The sequence below is a fragment of the Schistocerca piceifrons genome, chromosome 6 (assembly GCF_021461385.2).
Source record: "Schistocerca piceifrons isolate TAMUIC-IGC-003096 chromosome 6, iqSchPice1.1, whole genome shotgun sequence".
Taxonomy (NCBI): domain Eukaryota; kingdom Metazoa; phylum Arthropoda; class Insecta; order Orthoptera; family Acrididae; genus Schistocerca; species Schistocerca piceifrons.
The window spans coordinates 378,508,667-378,532,495 of NC_060143.1; the positions used below are offsets into that span (position 1 = coordinate 378,508,667).

At 37.2% G+C, this 23,829-nt stretch overlaps 1 protein-coding gene across 1 annotated transcript in view; it reads left to right on the top strand.

Moving 5' to 3' along the window:
- The window catches only part of LOC124802501 (protein Njmu-R1-like), an 85,916-nt gene that overhangs the window by 24,143 nt on the left and 37,944 nt on the right, over nt 1–23,829 (top strand). Inside the window, exons 2-4 of the mRNA XM_047263320.1 lie at nt 4,171–4,272; nt 9,090–9,215; nt 12,081–12,267. Coding sequence (XP_047119276.1) covers nt 4,171–4,272; nt 9,090–9,215; nt 12,081–12,267 — 415 coding nt within the window. The remainder of the gene's footprint in view (nt 1–4,170; nt 4,273–9,089; nt 9,216–12,080; nt 12,268–23,829) is intronic.

Consider the following 23,829-nt stretch of genomic DNA (forward strand, 5'->3'; position numbering starts at 1 on the left):
AAACTGATAGTTTGGTAATTTTCACATCTGTCAACACCTACTTTCTTTGGGATTGGAATTATTATATTCTTCTTGAAGTCTGAGGGTATTTTGCCTGTCTCATACATCTTGCTCACCAGATGGTAGAGTTGTGTCAGGACTGGCTCTCCCTAGGCTGTCAGTAGTTCTAATGGAATGTTGTCTACTCCCAGGGCTTTGTTTCAACTCAGGTCTTTCAGTGCTCTGTCAAACTCTTCACACAGTATCGTATCTCCCATTTCATCTTCATCTACATCCTCTTCCATTTCCAAAATATTGTCCTCAAGTACATCGCCCTTGTATAGACCCTCTATATACTCCTTCTACATTTCTGCTTTCCCTCCTTTGCTTAGAACTGGGTTTCCATCTGAGCCCTTGACATTCATACAAGTGGTTCTCTTTTCTCCAAAGGTCTCTTTAATTTTCCTGTAGGCAGTATCTATCTTACCCCTAGTGAGACAAGCCTATACATTCTTACATTTGTCCTCTAGCCATCCCTGCTTAGCCATTTTGCACTTCCTGTCGATATCATTTCTGAGACGTTTGTATTCCTTTTTGCCTGCTTCATTTACTGCATTTTTATATTTTCTCCTTTCATCAATTAAATTCAATATTTTTTTCTGTTACCCAAGGATTTCTAGTAGCCCTCATCTTTTTACCTACTATATCCTCTGCTGCCTTCACTACTTCATCCCTCAAGCTATCCATTCTTCTTCTACTGTACTTCTTTCCCCCATTCTTGTCAATTGTCCCCTTATGCTCTCCCTGAAACTCTCTACAACCTCTGGTTCTTTCAGTTTATCCAGGTCCCATCTCCTTAAATTCCCACCTTTTTGCAGTTTCTTCAGTTTTAATCTACAGGTCATAACCAATAGATTGTGGTTAGAGTCCACATCTGCCCCTGGAAATATCTTACAATTTGAAACATGGTTCCTAAATCTCTGCCTTACCATTATATAATCTATCTGATACCTTTTAGTATCTCCAGGGTTCTTCCATGTATGTAACTTTCTTTCATGATTCTTAAACCAAGTGTTAGCGATGATTAAGTTGTGCTCTGTGCAAAATTCTACCAGGCGGCTTCCTCTATCATTTCTTACCCCTAATCCATATTCACCTACTATGTTTCCTTCTCTCCCTTTTCCTACTACCGAATTCCAGTCACCCATAACTATTAAATTTTCGTCTCCCTTCACTGTCTGAATAATTTCTTTTATTTCATCATACATTTCTTCAATTTCTTCGTCATCTGCAGAGCTAGTTGGCATATAAACTTGTACTACTGTGGTAGGCGTGGGCTTCGTATCTATCTTGGCCACAATAATGCGTTCACTATGCTGTTTGTAGTAGCTTACCCGTATTCCTATTTTCCTATTCATTATTAAACCTACTCATGCATTACCCCTATTTGATTTTGTGTTTATAATCCTGTAGTCACCTGACCAGAAGTCTTCTTCATCCTGCCACCGAACTTCACTAGTTCCTACTATATCTAACTTTAACCTATCAATTTCCCTTTTTAAATTTTCTAACCTACCTGCCCGATTAAGGGATCTGACATTCCACGCTCCGATCCGTAGAACGCCAGTTTTCTTTCTCCTGATAATGACATCCTCTTGAGTAGTCCCCGCCCGGAGATCCGAATGGGGGACTATTTTACCTTTGGAATATTTTACCCAAGAGGACACCATCATCATTTAACCATACAGTAAAGCTGCATGCCCTCGGGAAAAATGACGGCTGTAGTTTCCCCTTGCTTTCAGCCGTTCACAGTACCATCACATCAAGGCCGTTTTGGTTAATGTTACAAGGCCAGATCAGTCAATTATCCAGACTTTTGCCCCTGCAACTACTGAAAAGGCTGCTGCCCCTCTTCAGGAACCACAAGTTTGTCTGGCCTCTCAACAGATACCCCTCCATTGTGGTTGTGCCTACGGTACGGCTATCTGTATTGCTGAGGCACGCAAGCCTCCCCACCAATGGCAAGGTCCATGGTTCATTGGGGGTGGGGGGTGTTCTTACAGTGTGGAAGGATATCACTGAATAAACTTGACCCACAACTTCAAGAGTAAAAGACAGATCAACCCTTTGGAATGACAAGGTTCCTGCAGACAATTGTGAAGAAAATAAGTTGTTAGTCTGACAAGGTTATATCTGACATCTGCTACAAGTATTATGTACAGATTACTGCAATTAGTGGAGAAACAGTTACAAAAATGCCGAACTTGTAACTGAAATCACTTTGTTAGATTCGTTGGGCAGATGGAACCTAAATTTTTATTATTTATGACAAATAAAGTTGAACATTTGTACAATTATTAGTTTTCATTAATCAAATCTTATCACTCTAACAAACATTAGGATTTAAACAGGGAAAATTTCAACCATGTAAATTGTTCGTTTTTGGGAGAAGAAAAAACAAGAGAAAGGAAATTTGCTCTTATAAACTGACTGAAGAAACAAGAATAGAGGCAAGTAACATGTGGAAATGCATGAGATGCTTGAATAACACAATAAGATGCAAATTTCATATAGTTTTCAGAGGTCATTTGCAGCAGCAGTTTTATAAACAAAGTGGTAGGGGAAAGCTTAACACAATTATGTTGTGTTTCTGTAACATTGCTTTTGTAAAAGTTATTTACAGTTCATTATGACAGTAATTGACTAGTACAATATCAAAAAAATCATGACTATAGGTAAAGAGACAACTGAATAAAGAGTTCATAAAATTTTGATATCGATATATGAAGCAAATGAAATTTTAGTTGGCATATTGCCATTTTATTGGGTTGAGATGGTGACTAAATAGCTTATCATAAAATGGAAACTCGGGATAGGATAAATGGTTTTTAGTTTTTACTGTAACTGGTTAGAAGCTGTAATGTCTCTAATAATTTTTAGACCTTCAGAACAACAGAATGTATTTGTTCCAAAATATCTCTTTCTATAGTACTCTGATATGCGTTTTGATGCTAGAGACTAGTTTTAATGTTGTCCAATATTAACAAGAAATCCTCTTGGAATCTTATTTTGAATTGTTTAAGTGTTTGCTGGGAAGTAAGCGGGTATGCTGAAAAGTAATGCCTCCAAATTTTTTATGTAAACACTCCTGAGTGTGTGTGTGTGTGTTTTTTTTTAGCATGACAATGGTAGACTACACAGAAGTGCTGCGACATCTGCAAAAATCCAACACTGGGGTTCATTGTCATCGATCGTCCTCTATACAATTCTGACTTGGCCCCATCCAATTTTCATCTGCTTCCAAACTTAAAGAATACCTTCGAGGTCTTTGCTTTGCTAGTGATGAAGCGGTGCAAGCAGAGGTGGGGTTATGGCTCTGTCAACAAAGTCAAACATTCTACAGTGACAGTGTCAACAAACTGGTCTTTTGTAGGGAGAAATGTGATCGTCACCATGGTCACTATCTTGAGAAATAAATATGTAGCCGTGAAGAGTAAACGTGTGGAAAGTTAGTAACATTTGTTTTGCGTATAAAGGCTTAAGAGTTCGCACATAAAAAATTTGAGGCATTACTTTTCAGCACACCCTTGTAATCTGATTTTGCAATGATAAGTAAGTCATTGACATGTGCTAGAACTACAATTTGGGAGGAAGATTTTTAACTTAATTAAAGTGTAATATAAGTTTCCTTTAATTTACATCTATGGTCACAATATTTTCTGTTTAACAGATTACCAGTTTCGGTCTTTAATGACCATCATCAGATCTGTCTCATAAAAACAAAGTCCTAATGCACTGCAGTCATAGTGGCATGGTCAACTGTTAAATGCAGAATCAGCACCAGCATCGTCAGATACATATAAATCACATCACATGCACGAGTCATGTTGTCAGTAAAACATTAGGACTTTGTTTTTATGAGACAGATCTGATGATGGTCATTAAAGACCGAAACCGGTAATCTGTTAAACAGAAAAGATTGTGACCACAGACGTAAATTAAAGGAAACTTATTACATATACGGGTCACTGTGTTTTGTCGCCACAAAGTCGCAGCTTGTGGAAGTGTAATATGTTCACAAACAAATTTTTACTCTTAATTAAGGAGCATGTAGTATTTTAAAAATGAACATCAGAAGAATATTTGTAAGTGTCTTGAACTGGAAAGTAATGACCTTATTCTTTGTTGCAGGGCAAATGCAACATCATCATTATTGTCATCATCATCAGCAGCAGCACCAGGCAATATTCAGGAAGGAACATCACAAATTAGTACAGAGGAGGAAGCTTTTGGGTATGAAAATTTGATAATTTAATAAAACTACATAAAGAAGGTTTATTCATACCTATTACCATTTTTTATCTTTCTACTATTGCATCTCCATTTTCTAGAAACAAGTTTTAATTTCAATTACACTGTCAGCAGCAGCTTTTCCCATTGGTACAAGGTCTAAGGTTTGGAGTGTGAAGAGCTTTTGACATGCCGGTATATGAAATATGTTAGCTAAAATGTAGGATTGTACATGTGCATCTGTTCTCTTTCTCTCTCCCTCCATCCCTCCCTCCCTCCCTCCCTCCTCCCCCCCCCCCTCCCCCAAACACACACATCCTTCCTCCACAGTTGTATGTTTCACCTTACTGATATATCACTGACAGATGCAGAGAACCAGTCAGCTTAGACAATGAGATCAAATGTAGCAACAGTTGTAGTGTTGTAGAAACATACAATAGAATCACAACAGATGAGTAGGACACAACAGTAGTGTACTGAATACACAAATAACAATAGAACTGGTGAAGTAAGAAAGTGTTGATAACTGAATAGAGATGTAGCAGAAATGATTGTCATGAATAATTTAAAAGAAAGAAATTAAATGTCATCAGCACTGTAGATATTATTTATCATATCAAAAGCGTCTCCTTTGTTGCAGGGGTTAATTACATCATTGGTGCAACTACAATGGAAGGGTATTTTTTGAGAGGCCAGACAAACATGTGGTTCCTGAAGAGAGGCAGCAACTTTTCAGTAGTTGCAGGGGCAACAGTCTCAGTGATTGACAGATCTGGCCTTGTAACATCAGCCAACATGGCCTTGCTGTGTTGGTACTGTGAACGGGTGAAAGCAAGGGCAAACTACAACCGTAATTTTTCCTGAGGGCATGCAGCTCTACTGAGGGCATGCAGCTCTACTGTATGATTAAATGATGATGGCTTCCTTTTGGGTAAAATATTTCACAGGTATATTAGTTCCTCATTTGCATGTCTGGGCGGGCATTACTGAGGAAGACGTCGCCATCAGGAGAAACAAGACTAGCATTCTATTGGTCAGAGCATGGAATGTTAGAGCCCTTAATCGGGCAAGTAGGTTAGAAAATTTAAAACAGGAAATGGATATGATGAAGTTAGGTATGGTGGGAATTAGTGAAGTTTGGTGGTAGAAGGAACAGGGCTTCTAGTCAGGTGCATACAGGGTCATAAATACAAAATCAAATAGGAATAATGCAAGAGTAGGTTTAATAATGAATAAGAAAATATGAATGCAGGTAAGCAACTATGAACAGTATAGCCAGTCTCAAGTACCATTTTCTGTTCTTGATTGTTATCTTGTACAAGGGCAGAAGAGAGTCTGCTTTACCTCCTTCTCCCATCAATTCATTGTCACTCTTTTTTTCTTGCTGGCCCATTCATGGGTATCTTCTCTTTCTTTTTGCAGTAATTCCTGCTGCATGTCCCAATCAGCTGAATACCTGTCTGATTTGACTCCATATGTACTGGACAATTATCATTCCATTTGACAATGATGAACTTTTTATCACTATCAATGCAGTTATTGTAAGCTACTCTTCCAGCTTATTTTCAAATTGCTATTGCAAAAAAAAAGGTCATCCTCTGATCTTAGTTTTGTTGAGTGTTCAGGATGCATAAATGTTCATACTCAACAAATGGGGTAATCAGTTCAGGAGAAGAAAAGAACTATCAAAGAAAACTTTTAAGTTGTAGGTGAATCCTGTGTAAGTTGAAGATTCCTTCTCCCAAAGGAGGTATTCCTGGTGGAGGTCTACTTGCCCTTCCCATCAAACATTTAATGCCTGTGAACATAACCACTAGTATCTGGCCTGCACCAGCTCTAGTGATAGCTTGTGCAAAATTTTGCCAGTGTGCTGCGATATAAACAAACAGATTGTGTTTCACTGTATCAACAACTTAATATTGTTGCGATATTAGCTTTACCTTATGCACTAAGATCAAGTTTATTGTTTATGTGTTTATGATTTTGGCCATGGTTTTCCAGCAATGCTTTAACATTTCCTAGGTCTTTCACACCCCCTTTACCACACACAACAATGACAACAGTAACTGCCACATTGCAGGACTTTGATACATCCTACGATTACTCATTTTCACAATGTTCATAAACAAATGATTCTTATAAATTTCTTCCTTTCTTTCCCTTCAACAGGTCAGATATGTTTGCTAGTGGTTTTCTGTCAAATGAAAAGATTAATTTGAAGTATTGAATTTATCTGAATGTCACTGGCCAGCAGTTTTCATAGAATTTTATTGGAGAAGTAGTCAGTGTAAGATTTGGGTCACTAGGTTTAATATTCATAACATCACTAGAGTGAGGTCGTTCTGGAATATCTCTTTCTGCCAATGTCATACAATGTTCCTTTTACATGTAGGTGTTTTTCCACTAACAAGAGAGTTGTTTGCTTCAGGCTGATGGTCATTGTGTAATCAGGTTTGGTTTAATAGAGCTGAATGCTAAAACTGGCCTAGAGGATGATCTATTGGTACTTTCAGATTCATTATTTTCAGTCTCAGAAGAGTCACTACTTTCTACTTCATCCTCCAGTGTATATTCTTCACTAGAGTCACTGGAATCCTCCAAATTATCTTCACTATTCCTATTTAGAATTGGACCTAAAGTTCCCAGCTGTTGTACCATAAAATGGCCTGCAAGAGAATACTAGTTTCAGATCAACTGATTGTATAAGACAAAAGATTGACTGAGACTGACAGTAAATGCCTTATGTCTACATTACTAGCTTTCAAATATGACACCTGATTTCTACCACATTTACACTGTTTGCTTATCATCTACAATGAAAGACATAAACTTTAGATCATGATTTTTCACCTAAAATAGTGAAGCTGCCGAACTACCGCTTACGTACCACCTTGACTTTCTCCTCAGCAAATATGCATGCTGTTTGTCTGTCATGCATGGCCGCTCATGCTATGCCCCTTCTTTGATGACTCCTTTGATTACCAGTATAGGGCGCGTCCCTGTTCTCTGTTACCTTCTGGAGATCGCTTTCAGCTGTTGCTCCGGTAGCTTAACTTCACGCTATGTGCAACATTCCCGGTGGGTGTAAACTCTTCACCACTTTGGCCCATGTTCACATTGGCCTTCATTCATTTCCTAAGGGCACTACTTCAGCCTCGTTCCATCATATTCAGTTTCACGACCTTCGCGTGGAACTTTGTGATAGTACCTTTGTGTACACTAACTGCTCTCAGACTGACCGTGATGTCAGGTGTGCCTTCATCATTGCCACCAATATTTTTCAGTATCAGCTTCTGGAACACTGCTCAGTATTCACATTAGAGCTCTTCGCCCTGTGTCAGGCCATGCAATACATCCATCAACACAGGCTTTTCAGTTGTGTCTTCTGCTCTCAAAGCCTCTGTGTGTTGTACACTGTCCATCCCTTAGTGCAATGGTCCCAGGAAAGCTGTCACTTGCTCACTCTTGATCGAGCCACTGTGATGTTTATGTGGGTTCCTGGTCATGTCAGTCTGACAGGAAACTAGTTCGCTGATGCTGCTGCCAAGGTTGCAGTCCTTATACCTCAGCCCTTTAGTTCTTAGATTCCCTCCGGTGATCTCTGTGTTGCCATCTGCCAGCAGGTGGTGTCACTTTGGCATCACCACTGGTCCTCCCTTCATGGGAACATGCTCCAGGTTATTAAGCCTCTCCCAGCAGCTTGGACAACCTCCTCTCGGCCCTCTCACCATAAGGAGATCATTTTAGCTAGGTTGCGTATCTGGCACTGTCATTTTAGCCATTGCCATTTGGTATGTGGTGCTCTCCCACCACTTTGTCCTCATTGCACTCAACTTTTGATGGTCTGGCATTTCCTGATGAAATGCCCTTTTTTTTAATATCTTTCGTTCTCGTTTGTGTTTGCTGTCTGAGTTATTGGCGACATGCAGGCTGTCGACCGTGTTTTACTTTTTATCCATCGTAGCAGTATGGCGAAGGCCATTTAATTTTTAGTTCATCGCCTCCGTTTGTCTATGGCATATTTTATAGACCCTTCTCCATGTCCCTGTTTTTAACTCTCTTCTCTTTTGTCGATTGGGATTAATGTGTAGTCTTTTTTAACTCATCTATTTGTCTTTGTATTCTACAGTTCTGATGTGGGTGCATATGACCCTAGTTGTTTTTGCACCCTAAAACAAAACAAACAAACAGAGATGTGTTAACCTGTTCTGTCCACAGTTTAGTTGGAGTCCAAACAGCAAGCAACAAAATATGCACTCGACACATAATGAAGACTGCTAGGGGAGTTGTTGAAATATTGCAGAAAGAAAATGACACCATTAACTCTGCTGCAAACCCAGAAACTTTATGAATGATGGAAATTCTTTCTGTGTCTTCAAAATGAGCATTTTGCACTTGCGCAAGCAACCTCTTCATTTGATGAACTGCTCTGTATATAAGCTTCAAAACGTCTTAAAAGATATAATGAAACTTTAAAGATAAATAAACTCAAGTGTTCGTGGGCCTTCAAAAACAAGCTTAAGTACTACACACCTTTATTATTTTGCTTTCAGGAAAGAGCACTAAATTGGAAGCTTCAAATGTAGAAGATTGTAAGATTTTTACAGAAGTCAGACTTCAAGCTTTTGTTCAGCACAAGTAGTAACCAATTACAAAGATGATTTAGTCCTGTGCTTTCTGCATATCTTAGACATCATTTGTTTTTTATTCTTGAAATACTTTATGTGCAAATAAGATTATTTCTTGGACAAACCTTCACTTTAGCCAATTCTCATGTAGTCTCGCATAAGGACTAAAATAAAAATAACTTTTGTTTTCAGATTGAAACTCCTCTCATCATCACTTACATCAGAGCAAGAATGTCTGCTGCAATTATTCCTGATAAGACGTCTGAAGAAGGGTGCTATATACACTGGGACAGGGAATTTTTCTGGAATGGAGTTTAGGTAAAGACTAGTGCTGCTTTTTTCCAAAATCTGCTTTGTACACAGATTTATTTGCCAATAAACACAATATGAGTAATAAGTGAATTGTAATGTAAATAAGAATTAAATTTTGAGAGTCATTAACTTAGTGTATGAAAAAGACATCTAAATGTTGGAAAAACTGTGACAGAGGTGTTTTTTTTTTTTTTAACATTTGCAGTCAGTTATATTCTGTTGCTGCAGCATCTATTTCAATACAAAGAAAATAAGATGAAAAAGCATGTTTTTGGGGACATACTTGTTGAAAATAGTGATTTTTTTTCCAAACTGGATACTTAAGTTCAAGAATATCTTGAAGAGCATAAAGCTTTGGGAAGTGCAAAACACTGCTCACCTTGAAGAGTAGGTGCAACCCAAAAGTAAAAAATGCTCTTACTTTGTCATAGTGGGAACCAATGCATAAATTTATATTGCAACCACACTAAATATCACCACCAGAAATGGAATAGTACAAAAAATAGAGACATGGAATTAGTTAACATTCTAGAAGAAGAAAAAAATTAATGTAAAAGTTTTCTTTCTATGGAAATTCCAGGTTGGAATATGAGCAATGTAAGTAAAAGATAGATTGCTACTTCCTTTAAAGGTGACATGTTAAGTTGCAGATAGGCTTAATAAAAGACACTTACACATTAGCTTTTGGCCACAGCCTCCATCACAAAAAGAAACACACACACACACACACACACACACACACGAGGACCATCTCTGGCAGCTCGGACCAGAATGGTATTGTGGTCTGAGCTGCTGGAAATGGTATGGCAGTTATGTGTGCGTGAGGTGTTCTTACTTGTGTGTGTGTGTGTGTGTGTGTGTGTGTGTGTGCGTGCGTGCGTGCGTGCGTGCGTGTGTGTGCGCGCGCGCGCGTGCACGTGTGTTTCTCTCTCTCTTTTTCTGACAAAGGCTGCAGCCGAAAGCTAATGTGTAAGTGTCTTTTAATTGCGCCTGTCTGCAACTTAACGAGTCATTTCTTTCATCCACACCTGTCAACAACTCAACACTTCTGCTTCTCTGTGTCTGGTCTCCTTTACTACAAAAAATTGATTTAGTTAATATAACACACTAAAAATACACTAAAGTGGCTCACAATACATGATTAATAAGATATTGAGAAACATTTAGAGTACTTTTAAAATACAATCAACTGTACATTACAAACATGTTTTTTTTAGTAAATGTGACACCCATAAATACACCTGCTAAGCAAGAACTACGATATCTGTTACTGAATACATCATAGTAAAACTAAAGCTGAAGAGCCATGTCAGAGATATAAGTGTTTTCAGAGGTTATAATATAATTTTGACCATTCTGTAGTCATAACAATATTACCATTTTTTAGTTTACAAAATAAAAACATTACCCAAAAACCTTCAAAAGTCTACTTGATAGAAGGACAAGGAATGATACATCTTTATCAAAGGCATCAGTCAGCTAACCTGTCAAGTTCAATGATGGTATCAAAGTAGAGTGGTGAAATTTGGACAATCTATTGGAAGGAGGCTGCTTAAGAAATTGTTGAAACAAGAAACTGCTGTCACGAGCAGAGGTCTCTAAAAATTTGAACAGGCTACACAAAAAACTGTATCCAGCAGCTACCAACCTTAATTGGGAAACATGCAGAAGAACAAAAAGTGAACCAAATGTGGTTGTAGATTTAGTACACCACAAGTCACAGAACAGATCCATTAATAATATTGAGAATTACATACATCACACCCTATGAAAGTATTGAACTCTGCAGATCAAGAATGAGTAAAATTGGATTGTGTCAGAGTGACTGAGTGCCTTATATGTTATGGAAAGCTCTGATCTTATGCTAATGCAACAGTGTGTAGCCTCTAGGTGACTAGGTAATATTGCTACAGTGATACAACAAAAGAAAAACTACAAGTAGTCACAAGAGTAACTGAAAATCATAAAACAACATAATGTAGAACTTCTAAAGTACAGTATACCAGCATTTAAGTACAAACTTTTATTTCTATTTACATCCAATTAAGTTCCAAAGAACTGGAATAGGATAGTGATTTCCCTTTTTTAAAAAAAGAAAGTAGAATGAATACCGAAAATAAGCCTCTTAGGCACTGGCTACAAATTATATAGTGTAGGTCTAAACAGCAGTCTAAATGCTATAAAAACCGATTTAATTATAGAGGAGCAAATAGAATTTAAATTGGAAAAAGCATGCATAGTGTCAGTTTTCACCCATACACAACTGATCAAAAGATATAGAGTTCAATTGAAGGCTTTGATATGCCATTTATAGGCTTCTAAAAATCTTCCAGTAACATATCGAAAGCAAAACTATGAGCAGCAATGCAGAAGAGAGTGTGTGTTGCAGCATTTCAAAGCCACACCATAATACACCAATAACTTTAAATCTAGATGGGCATACAACTAAAGAAATTATGACTAGCAAAAGAGTTGTCACACTGCTTAATGTTATACAATACAACATTGTGTACACCGTAGCTGTGCAGAGTGCAAAGCTTCATAATGCAGAGTTCCCCCACCACCACAAAAAAAAAAAAAAATCTGCATTATGAAGCTTTGAACTCTGCACAGCAACAGTTATCTTGTATTTCACAAAATAATAAAGGTATATATTTGTAAAACCCAGAAGTAAAAAGTAATTTATAACATTGACACTCAAACAAACAATTAAATCATAGAAGACATTTTTATTTGACTGAGTACTGTTGTTAACTTATTGTTCATAATAATCTGTACATTCATTCTGATATGCTATGTATTTCTGAATAATTTTTCATTGTGTATATGTAGTAGATAATTATCTCATTTTCTTTTGTAAATACATTCCAGCTTGACAGAGAAACCAAGCTCACCAGCCGTTTGCTACTACATCCTGTTACCCTGTGGTTCAAGGAATACACAGTCAGAGCAAGCTTTAATTTGTCTGCTTGCAGACACTGACACAAATCTGGAAGTATTCAGGCCAGAACTGACTCTATATTGTGAAGCATTAGCTCAAAGGATTCCACAAAATGCAGTATGTATGTTTCAAGCATGACTGTTCTGGTAAATTATTTGTTTAGAGTTTTGGTATTGTTTGTAGGCTCACAAAATACTGTAAGTCAAGTGTGTTCAATATTTGGTTTCTAGATAAAATATGACAAGGTCCAGTTTGGACTTTGAGAAACAAACAAAATGAGTACAGCTTTCAGCATTTTACACAAGTGTGCTGTACCCATACAGAAAACAGTTTGTCAATAAAGAAATCTGACATCTGAAAGCAGATGAGGCTGTTGTCTTTTCCAACTACATTCCAGTGAATTAGAAGTCATTAATACTGAGGGAAGTTCACTAGAAGATCTTTTCAGCTCTCCGATGTGACCTGCCACTTTGTGTATACACCATGACTAGGTGACTAGTGGTGCCCCCAAGTTGCATTTAGTCGCAAGCATATAACAGCCATTTCTAAAGATGAAACTGTTCGCAAGTGCAGTTCACACCATTATGGGAAACCACATTAAAGTAAGGAATTTTTTCTTTGTGACTAATCAAACTGAAAAATGAGAAGTAAATGAAAATACAACTGTCACAGAAGAAACTAGTCTGCCGTGAAGAGAAGAAAAGTGCTGCAGATTCTGGTACTCATTACTGCAGCTCATCAGTCAAAAATTTGTAGTGCCTATTTAACTACAGAAGGCTTCAGTATTCTTCAGTACTCTCTATTGAGTTCCTATAGTAGACTTTTTTTTTGTACAAAAAAGGATCAGCTGATAATGTGGTGATATTCTACAACTAAAGAGATCAATGGGGCATGGAATGACATGTTATTGGTTCAAACTAATGATGAGAGTCATTGAGTGCAGAGAGATTATTACGGAAAAGTAAATTAATGGGGCTGTAATTTGATGCCCCTAGTACTCTTTGTACTTCTTGAATATTAGCAATCATTGAAGGCTTTGTGAAATTCATATAAGGTTTCTACTTCTGGCAGCACTAGGCTGCAACGGCTGATAGACTCCTGGAACTTGGGGTTCCATCATCTGCCAAATGTTAGAAGGAAAATATGAAGTATATGAGAATATTCTGGGATTAGGCACAAAAGGTACATATTTATGATAGATGGAGAGAAATAGAAGAGAAAAGCATAATGAATGATATTGTTATTAAAAAGTTTCCTCCTCCATCTCTGAGCCTGTCATTCCACGTCACATTTTTTTCCAGTTCTTGTACAATTTTCTCATCAGATTCTCGAGTGTTTCCATTAGCCTTCAACCTTTCATTGTTCTTTTGCTGGATGAGGCACCCCAAAGTTTCAACACTAGAGTCCTTCAGTTTTTTTGTCTGTACCTATCCTGAAAAATGAAAATCCACAATCAGCTTGTGATTTCTGGTCAATCAACATCTTAACCACCCCATCCAAAGCCCTGGAATATATTTTTCGTGACCAAATTACTGAATACTTATGGAAATTCAATTATCATGACAAATATCAGTCCAGCTTTAGTAAACTCTGTAGCACAAACACTGCGTTAATTAAGAGTAACTGATGACCTGAAATATGCCATGGACAATCATGAGGCCCCAATATTGATACTGCTGTACTTCAGCAAAGCATTTGATACTGTGAGCTGTGACATACTGCTCAAAAAATTATACATCTAAAGAAATCAAAGTCTTGTGTGTACGAATTTTTTCCTCAAATTAGATTGTTCTTTTACTTTGTTGTCACAATTGCTGTTAACTTTACATTCCAGCCACTCATGTGAAAATTTAAGTGCTACATCCCTTTGTGTTCCCATACAGGTGCACTCATCTCATGGCATATGCAAAATCTAAGAAATTTGTTTTTCACTTCAAGTCAAGAATTTTCAGAAGTTAAATATTGGTACTGTTCTTTGTTCTAACAAACAGGAAAATCTGTAGTTTCAAAATTCACCACATTTGCATAACTTTCATCATTAGTCACATGGATTGAACACTGATTTTCAATAACTTGTGCACTATTTAAGTTCTCAACATACTGCTTTTTACATATAGTTTCATCTATCTCTTCTGTGGTTGGTCTTTTCTTCAGCCAATTCATCAAACTCGTGATGACACAGTAAGTACATGATATACAAGTAAAGTTACGTGTCCTTTAATCAGCACATAGGCCACTTCACAAATGCACATACTAATTCCGTTTCCACCCTCCAACGAAAATGGACTTAATACTTACGCTAATAGTGTTGCTCCCATGTAGCTGTAGACTGTAGTTGTGGGAAAACAGACTTGCACTCAATGAATTTCATAATTGTTGATTTCAATAAAACTTACATAGATATGCTTTGGGATAAAGATTTCCAGGAATGCCATTCTCACTCGTCCTCATTCAAATAAAGCACTATCTGTAGGGAATAAAAGTGTTGCTGGAAGCATGTTCCCTCAGGAATGCAATGGGGTTCAATTCTGGACCCACAGTTGTTCAAATGGCAATGGTATCTCATGAGATTTGTGCTCCTATATCATTTCTATGCTGACAAACTCCAGCTTTGCCTAAATGCCAGACATGAAGACATCAGTACTGTGATTTTTCAAATGAATGATAATCTGTCTTCATTGGTAAGATGAGCACAAAATGTGGGACCAAAACTAAATACAAAAAAGTCCCAAATACTTTTTAGTATCCCATCATAAATTAATAAGTTATGAATTTAAAGAACAGTTACATCCAATTCAAATACCATATCAAAAAATAGTGGAGAACTTATGGTGCAACTTTAGATGAGCATTTCAACTGGATGTAAAATACTGTCACCTCACGTAGGAAGACTTCTTCTTGCCCCTGTGCTCTCCAGAAGCTTTGGAAGAGATTTCCACAGAATGTGAAACATGGACTTGTGCCATCATTTGTTCTACCAGATCTCCACTATTTCGATGTAATGCAACACTGGGAGCAGTGAGAACTTTAGATGGTTAGAACTAATCATGCATGGGTGTGTGCAATATATCTGCAACATCTGTCAGATTGACCATGTCTGTGCTTCATACACCCTGTTAGGTTGGTTGCAAACCAGACACATTACTTGACTACTATACAATATGTTTAATTCATTGCCTTCTCAGTGTGCAAGTGCCTCAGAATCTCATGTCAAAAGTTAAGCATCTTTTATCTCATCATAATCATAACACAATGTCTGACTTACCCAGTAACTAAGCTGCACCTGTCCTTAAAACAAAAACAGTAAGAAACTCCTCCTCTGTAGCTGCAGTTGTAAAATTACAAACTATCAGAGCCACAATGAAATCAGAGACTATAGTTTTGTCTGCTGCTTCTTTGAAATAATGACACTGAAATTTTCACAAATTGGATAACATTGGTAGTTGCACGTTACTAAAATCTATACATATTATAAATTAAGATTCCCTGCTGTGTTTTTTCTGTCTGTATGTTTGGGCTGATCTCAAGAACTACTGTAGGGATTTTGATACAGTTTTCACTAATAGACTGATTCATGAGGAAGGTTTGTGTATATTATTTATTAGTGATATCATATGCCAGATAATTTTTCCATCGGTAGATACTTAGTGCTATGTATGTGAAGCCAGAGCATCTCTCTAATAAAAAATAATACTCATCTTGCATGTCATCATTATGTTAACAATGGGGGTTACCCCTCTCCACTGCAGCCTCTGCCTATCTGAGTTTTTAGTACGTGGAATGTAATGGCGACATTCTAAATGGAAAACTGGTTCCACAAATGTCATTTTTTTAGATTTCCAGAAGGCTTTTGACACCGTTTCTCACAAGTGACCTCTAATCAAATTGTGTGCCTACAGAGTATCATCTCAGTCTTGCAACTAGAGTCATAGTTTCCTGTCAGAAAGATCAACTGACATAAAGTCGTCGAGTAAAACGGAAGTAATATCTGGCATTCTCAAATGAAGTGTCATAGTCCCTCTGCTGTTCCTGATCTATATAAATTATTTAGGAGACAGTCTAAGCATCCCTCTTAGATTATTTGCAGGAAATATTGTCATTTGCCGCCTTTTAAAGTTAGCAGATGATTAGATTAGATTAGATTAATACTTGTTCCATAGATCATAAATACGACACTTCGTAATGATGTGGAACGTGTCAGGTTAATAAAAGATGTCTGTACAAGATATTACATTACACAAAATATTGCATGACACTAATGTTTAAGTTGGTTCCCCCCCCCCCCCCCCCCCCCCTTAATTTATATCTAAAAATTCAGCCAATGAGTAGAAGGAGTTGTCATCTAGAAATTCTTTTAATTTATTTTTAAATGTTGGTTGGCTATCTGTCAGGCTTTTGATGCTGTTTGGTAGGTGACCAAAGAATTTTGTGGCAGCATAATTTACCCCTTTCTGTGCCAAAGCCAGATTTAACCCTGCATAGTGAAAATCATCCTTTCTCCTGGTGTTATAGCTACTTTTGAACTGGGTTGGATTATTAACAACAAATTTCATAAGTGAATATATATACTGTGGGGTTACTGTGAGGATCCCTAGATCCTTAAATAGATGTCTGCAGGATGACCGTGGGTGGGCTCCAGCAATTATTCTGATTACACGTTTTTGATGAATGAATACTTTTCTACTCAACGATGAATTACCCCAGAATATGATGCCATACGAAAGCAGTGAATAAAAGTAGGCATAGTAAGCTAATTTACTGAGATTCTTATCACCAAAATTTGCAATAACCCTAATAGCATACATAGCTGAACTCAGACGTTTCAGCAGACCATCAATGTGTTGCTTCCAGTTTAACCTCTCATCAATGGACACACCTAAAAATTTTGAAAATTCTACCTTAGCTACAGACTTCTGTTCAAAGTCTATATTTATTACTGGAGTTGTGCCATTTACTGTACGGAACTGTATTTACTGTGTTTTATCAAAATTTAAAGAGAGTCCGTTTGCTGAGAACCACTTAATAATTTTGTGGAAAACATCATTTACAATTACATCACTTAGTTCTTGGTTTTTGGATGTTATTACTATACTTGTATCATCAGCAAAAAGAACTAACTTTGCATCTTCATCAATGTGGAATGGTAAGTCATTAATGTATATCAAGAGCAGTAAAGGACCTAAGACCGAACCCTGTGGGACCCCGTACTTAATAGCCCCCCAGTTTGAGGAATCGGCTGTTGTTTTAACATTACATGAACCACTTATTTCAACTTTCTGCATTCTTCCAGTTAAGTATGAATTAAACCATTTGTGCTCTGCCCCACTCAAACCATAGTGATTTAGCTTATCTAAAAGAATTCCATGATTTACACAATCAAAGGCGTTTGAGAGATTACAAAAAATACCAATGGGTGATGTCCGGTTATTCAGAGCATTTAATATTTGATCAGTGAAAGCGTATATAGCATTTTCTGTTGACAAGCCTTTCTGAAAACCAAACTGACATTTTGTTAGTACTTTATTTTTACAAATATGGGAGGCTACTCTCGTTGGATACATTACTTTCTCAAAAATTTTTGATATAGCTGTTAGAAGAGAGATTGGGCGGTAGTTGTTGACATCCGATGTATCCCCCTTTTTATGCAATGGTTTCACAATGGCATATTTCAGTCTATCGGGGAAAACACTCTGCTCCAAAGAGCTATTACATACATGGCTGACTGCACAGGTATGGCCTCTTCTATTAGTAGCCTTGCCTCTTCTAGTGAAGATCTAGATCCTATTTTCTCCACAACATTTAAAAAATGATTATTGAAAATATTTTCAATTTCTGATTGTTTGTTAGTACACTTATCATTCAGTTTTATGGCACTAAAGTCTTCCTGTGCTCTTGGTTGCCCTGTTTCCCTTTCAATAATATTCCAAATTGCTTTAATTTTATTATCAGAGTTACTGATCTCAGACATGATACACATGCTTCTGGACTTTTTAATAACTTTTCTTAGTACCGCACAATAGTATTTATAATATTGAACAATTTCGGGGTCAGTACTCCCTCTTGCTGTTAGATACAGTTCTCTTTTACAGTTGCAAGATATTCTTATTCCTTTAGTTAGCCAAGGTTTTTTGTATGTTTTCTTGGAATTATGTTTAACTATTTTCTTGGGAAAACAGTTTTCAAATACCCTTAAAAATGTATCGTGAAATAAGTTGTATTTCAAGTTTGCATTGGGTTCCTTATACACTTCATCCCAGTCTAGCTGCTGTAGGCTTTCCCTAAAGTTTGCAATATTTATATTGTTAATTGAATGCACTGCTTTGAAAGTCTGATTTGATATACTGCATGGAGCTATGTCATGTATTGTAACTAGCTGTGCACCATGATCTGAAAGACCATTCTCAACAGGATAAGCATTTATGCCCTTAAACTTATCTTGGTCTATAAAAAGTTATCTATCAATGTACTGCTGTTCTTTGATATCCGAGTAGGAAAATCAATGACGGAGCTCAAATTGAAAGAACTGAGTAATACTACAAGGTAATTCTTCCTATTACACTCTTTCAGGGAATCAACATTGAAATCCCCACAAATGATAATTTGCTTCCCCCTGTCTGACAGATAGCACAACAAAGCATCCAAGTTTTCTAGAAATAGCTGAAAACCAATTGTAAAATGATTTAGACAAGATATCTGTTTGATGTGAAAAGTGGCAGTTGCCTCCAGATAATGAAAAGCGTGAAATCATCCACATGAGTACTAAAAGGAATCTGCTAAATTTTGTTTACACGATAAATCACACAGATCTGGAGGCTGTAAATTCAACTAAATGCTTAGGGATTACAATTATGAATAACTTAATCTGGAATGATCACATGGAAAATGTTGTTGGGGAAAGCTAACCAAAGACTATGTTTCATTGGCAAGATACTAGGAAGATGCAATAGGTCTACTAGAGAGAATGCCTACACTACACTTATCTGTCCTCCATTAGAGTATTGCCATGTGATATTATCTCCTTACCAAGTAGGATTGATGGAGGACATTAGAAAAGTCCAAAGAAGGGAAGCTCATTTTGTATTATCACACAATAGGAGAGAGAGTCACAGATATGATATGCAAGTTAGGGTGGCAATCATCAAAACAAAGGCTTTTTCGCTGCGGCATAATCTTTTCACAAAATTTCATTCACGAGCTTTCTCCTTTGAATGGGAAAATATTTTGGGAGAAAAGACCATAGTGATAAAATAAAAGAAATCAGTGCTCGCACGCAAGTACTTAATACTTGTTTTTGCCGTGCACCATTCAAGAGCGGAACGGTAGGAAAACAGCTTGAAGGTGGTTCGAAGAACCCTGTGCCTGGCATTCAAATGTGAATCACAGAGTAATCATGCAGATATAGATGTAGATGAAATTTGTGAACACAACTCTCTTAGTTTTGACTGAAATAGTCCTTTAGAAAAACTAAGTGATTTTTCCAAACAATCTGAACAGAAACTATATTGTACAGTGTGAAATGAGGTGCCTACATGCACTGTTGTGGGCTGATGTGTACTGATTTGGTGGACCCAGCCACCATCTGTATTTATCTTTTTAAAAATCAAAACCCTTACACTTTTTATGATATTACAAATTTAATAATGTTATAATTACTAAAATTAATTACAAATAAAATAGGTCACACTGTGGCATACGTAATAAAGTACAAAAAGACTGGCCACTCATGAGAATAAAAAGTGTAACATTTCAGTTTCACATTTACAATATATTTTTTAACAATCTCAAGTTATTAGTTCTTAATTTAAAATATTTCCTTACATTATTTGCTAATGTTCCTGGCACAATATAAGATTGGATATTTCCATTTGGTTTGCTTGTTTTTTGGCATCTAATCGAATTTAATCTAATCGAATGAATTTGTGTGTAGCCTGATAATATAATAATGTTTACGTAACAAACACATATAACTTTATCATAATTCATTAATAACAGCATTGTCTGTATTCAAACACAGCTTATTGACCGAAATTAGCAGGAATAAATAAATAAATAAAGCCATTAGTCAATATTTACAAATGTAACAAAATGTAGCTTGACTGGTATACTTTGTGTGTTATTGAATATTTCAAAATATGCTTTTGGGTCCATTACATTACACTGTCCACCTTTAAGACAAGCTACACCACACTCTATGCACTGTTCAATACCATGTTGCTTTTAAGGAGAAGCTGGACAATTTTCTTCTATCTACCTCATAAAATTTCCCCAAAAATTATTGTATGTGGCCAGTTTCCCCTCTCATCTCCTCCCAGTTACACTTCTTTCTCTGTACATTTCTCAGTCAATCACTCCACTTTCTTTCTCCTATCTTCAGTGTTTTTCATCACTTTCCTCATTCTGTATGTTATATGTAGAATCCAACATTTAGAGATTACAGTAGTGCAGGAGAAAAACACACACACACACACACACAGCTACAGTCATTTATGAGAGGAACAGAGACAAAGGCAAATGTACAGGCAGGTAGGTTTAAACTTCGAGCTCTAGCAGCAATGCACATGAGAGAAAGGGAGAGGGGGAAGGCGGCATGGACCTTGCCATTGGTATGGTGGCTTGCATGCCTCAGCGATAGAGATAGCTGTGCCACAGGTGCAACCACAGCTGAGTGGTATCTGTTGATCTGTTGAGAGGCCAGACAAACATGTGGTTCCTGAAGATGGGTGGTGGGCTTTTCAGTGGTTGCAGGGGCAACAGTCTGGGATGTTTAACTGATATGGCCTTGTAACATCAATCAAAATGGCCTTGCTGTGCCCTTAATCGGGCAGGTGTGCTAGACAATTTAAAAATGGAAACGGATAGGTTGGAGTTAGGTGACGGGAGGAACGGGACTTCTGGCCAGGTGAGTACAGGGTTAAAAATATAAAATCAAATAGGGGTAATGCAGGAGTAGGTTTAATAACGAATAAGCCTTTCAATTATATAACAACTCCCCTAATATGAAATTAATCCTGTGTTTCAAAATTATTATTTTAACCATGATTGCTTTTCTCACGTACATATTTGTCCTACTCGTGATGGCTCTGGTGTGACTTGCTCACTCTTCCATGCCCAATGATCTCCACCTGCAAATCTATCCCTTCTAGGACTATGGGTCAATTCCCATCAGTGATGCCACTGTGCTGTAGCGAAGAAGCATAGGGGCGAGTCATTGTCACATACAGGATAAATACTTGTAATCTTACAGGGGCCAAGTTAAAGTGTGTGATCTGCAGGTAGACAGGTGGCAGAGGTAGCAGTGAAGAAGACAAGTCACTAAAGATATGGCAATGGATTCTTAAGGGGAAAATTAACACAGTTGTGAACTTTGCCTGATGAAAATCTCACTTGAAAGATCCATTCCCAATCTCAGTACTTATTCTGTACTTTATTTTTCTCTCATTGGGAGCTTTTGAGACCCATTTGTCAGTGCTGCTTTTCATCAATAGCACTGTTCAATTTAATTTAGTTTCTTCTTCCACTAAAGAACAGTTCGAAATTATTTATGCTAGAGCATTTCTATTTTCCGAAATAAAAAAGTGTGTTTTACTTTACCTTGAAGACTGATGTTTTTGGGAGAGTGACCCTTAACAAGGCAACACTATAGGTAATGTTTGTAAACATCACTAAATTTAATGGCAATCAGGCACTTGTTATGACATAAAATAATGAATTGATTTTTTTCTACTCCAGCTGACTACAAAATGGTATTTGAACTTGTACAGATATATTCTGTGATCATGCTGTTCTCCACATAAATACTTGAGAATGATTCATAACGAAGCTGATCCAGCTAGTAGATAAAACTACAACATAATTAGCAACTGGAGAATTTGATTTCAATGAATTCTGTAACATTCTACATTTATTTGTACATTTTGTTGTTGTGGTCTTCAGTCCAACAAATGATTTGCTCCAGCTCTCCATTCTAGTCCATCCTGTGCAAGCCTTTCCATCTCTACGTAATTACTGCTTCAAACTTTCAAGATACGGCTTGGATGATAGTTGAACAAGCATACAATGGATTCACACCAAATGGTTCAAGACTTAATCTCACAAAGACTCTTAACAAGCAGTTTCAGACAAGCAAGAAAGATCCCATTTTCAATGCAGACTGCCCCTTTGTTTGCGACTCAGAGTGGAGTTACATACGCTGGTGCAAATGTATATAGCAAGCTCCCATTTAACATAAAGCAAGAAATAGGAAACTCTACCAATCCCAAAGAAAATTAAAAACAACCCCATTAGCCACTCATACAAATTATCTGATTATCTAGATGCAGGGGCTGAACATCTTTGTTTGGTGAGTGGGAAGTTGAAGTGTTCATTGTAGAGCTGCACGACTAATCATTGTGTATTGTAAACTGCTCTCAGTATTTATACACTGATTGGCACAAAAAATGCTACACATGATAAGAGATGTGTAATTTGCCTGAATGATACAGACAGTGATAGCATAGGAGCAACTGCAGTGGATGGGTATCTGTGCAGAGGTCAGACAAGCATGTGGTTCCTGAAGGAAAGAAGCAGTCTTTTCGGTAGTTGCTGGGGCAGTTGTCTGGATGACTGAGTGATCTCTCCTTGTAACATGCCTTCGTGGCCTTGCTGTGCTGGCACTGCTAATAGGTGAAAGCAAGGAAAAACTATAGCAATTACTTTCCCTGAGGAAATGCATCTGTGCTAGGTGGTTAAATGGTGATTGCCAGGTGGGGGCAGGGTTATAAATACAAAATCAAATAGAAGTAATGCAGGAATAAATCTAATCATTAACAAAATAAGAATACAGGTACACTTCTATGGGCGGCATAGTGAACACATCATCATAGCCAAGACAGAAACAAGCCAACACCCAACACAGTACTGCAAGTTTATACACCATCTAACTCCGCAGGTGGTGAAGAGATTGAAGGAATGTATGATGACATAAAAGAAATTATTGAGAATGTTAAGGGATTGGAAAATTTAATTGTGATGGATGACTAGAATTGAGTAGTAGGAAGAGGAAAAGAGGGGAAAAATAGTTGGAGAACATGGACTGAGGGAAAGGAATGAAAGAGGAAGTCATCTAGTAGAATTTTGCATAGAGCATAATTTAATCATCACAATCACTTGGCTTAAGAATCATGAATAAAAGTTGTGTGTGAAGAAGAGCCATGGAGAAACTTCAGGTTTCAGATTGTTTATATAATGGTAAGACAGAGATTTCAGAACCATACCATAAACTTTAAGACATTTTTAAGAGCTGTGAGCACTTGTTCATCTTCAATAATGTGTAACATCTCCCTTCTACCATAAGCTCTTTGGTTTCCATGTTTTTGGAGGAGGTAGTGTGAACCAAAAGAAGGCGGAAAAATTGGCAAACAAGGGCTCTAAAGTGAATTGTTTTGGTCCATCTACCTCCTCCAAAGATATGGAAACCAACTTGTAGTCGAAGAGATGTTTCACAGTACTGAAGATGAAAAAGTGCTTATAGCTCTTAAGGTATACATTTTAGATCCCATGTTTACCAGACATATTTCTTGAGTTTTGGTCCATACTACCATCTCTATCATGCAGTGAGATACCTGTTAAGAGTGAGAGAATATCTGATTATTCTTTGGAGAAGTATCCCTGACTTTTTGATATGTGTAGTTCTGTGACGAG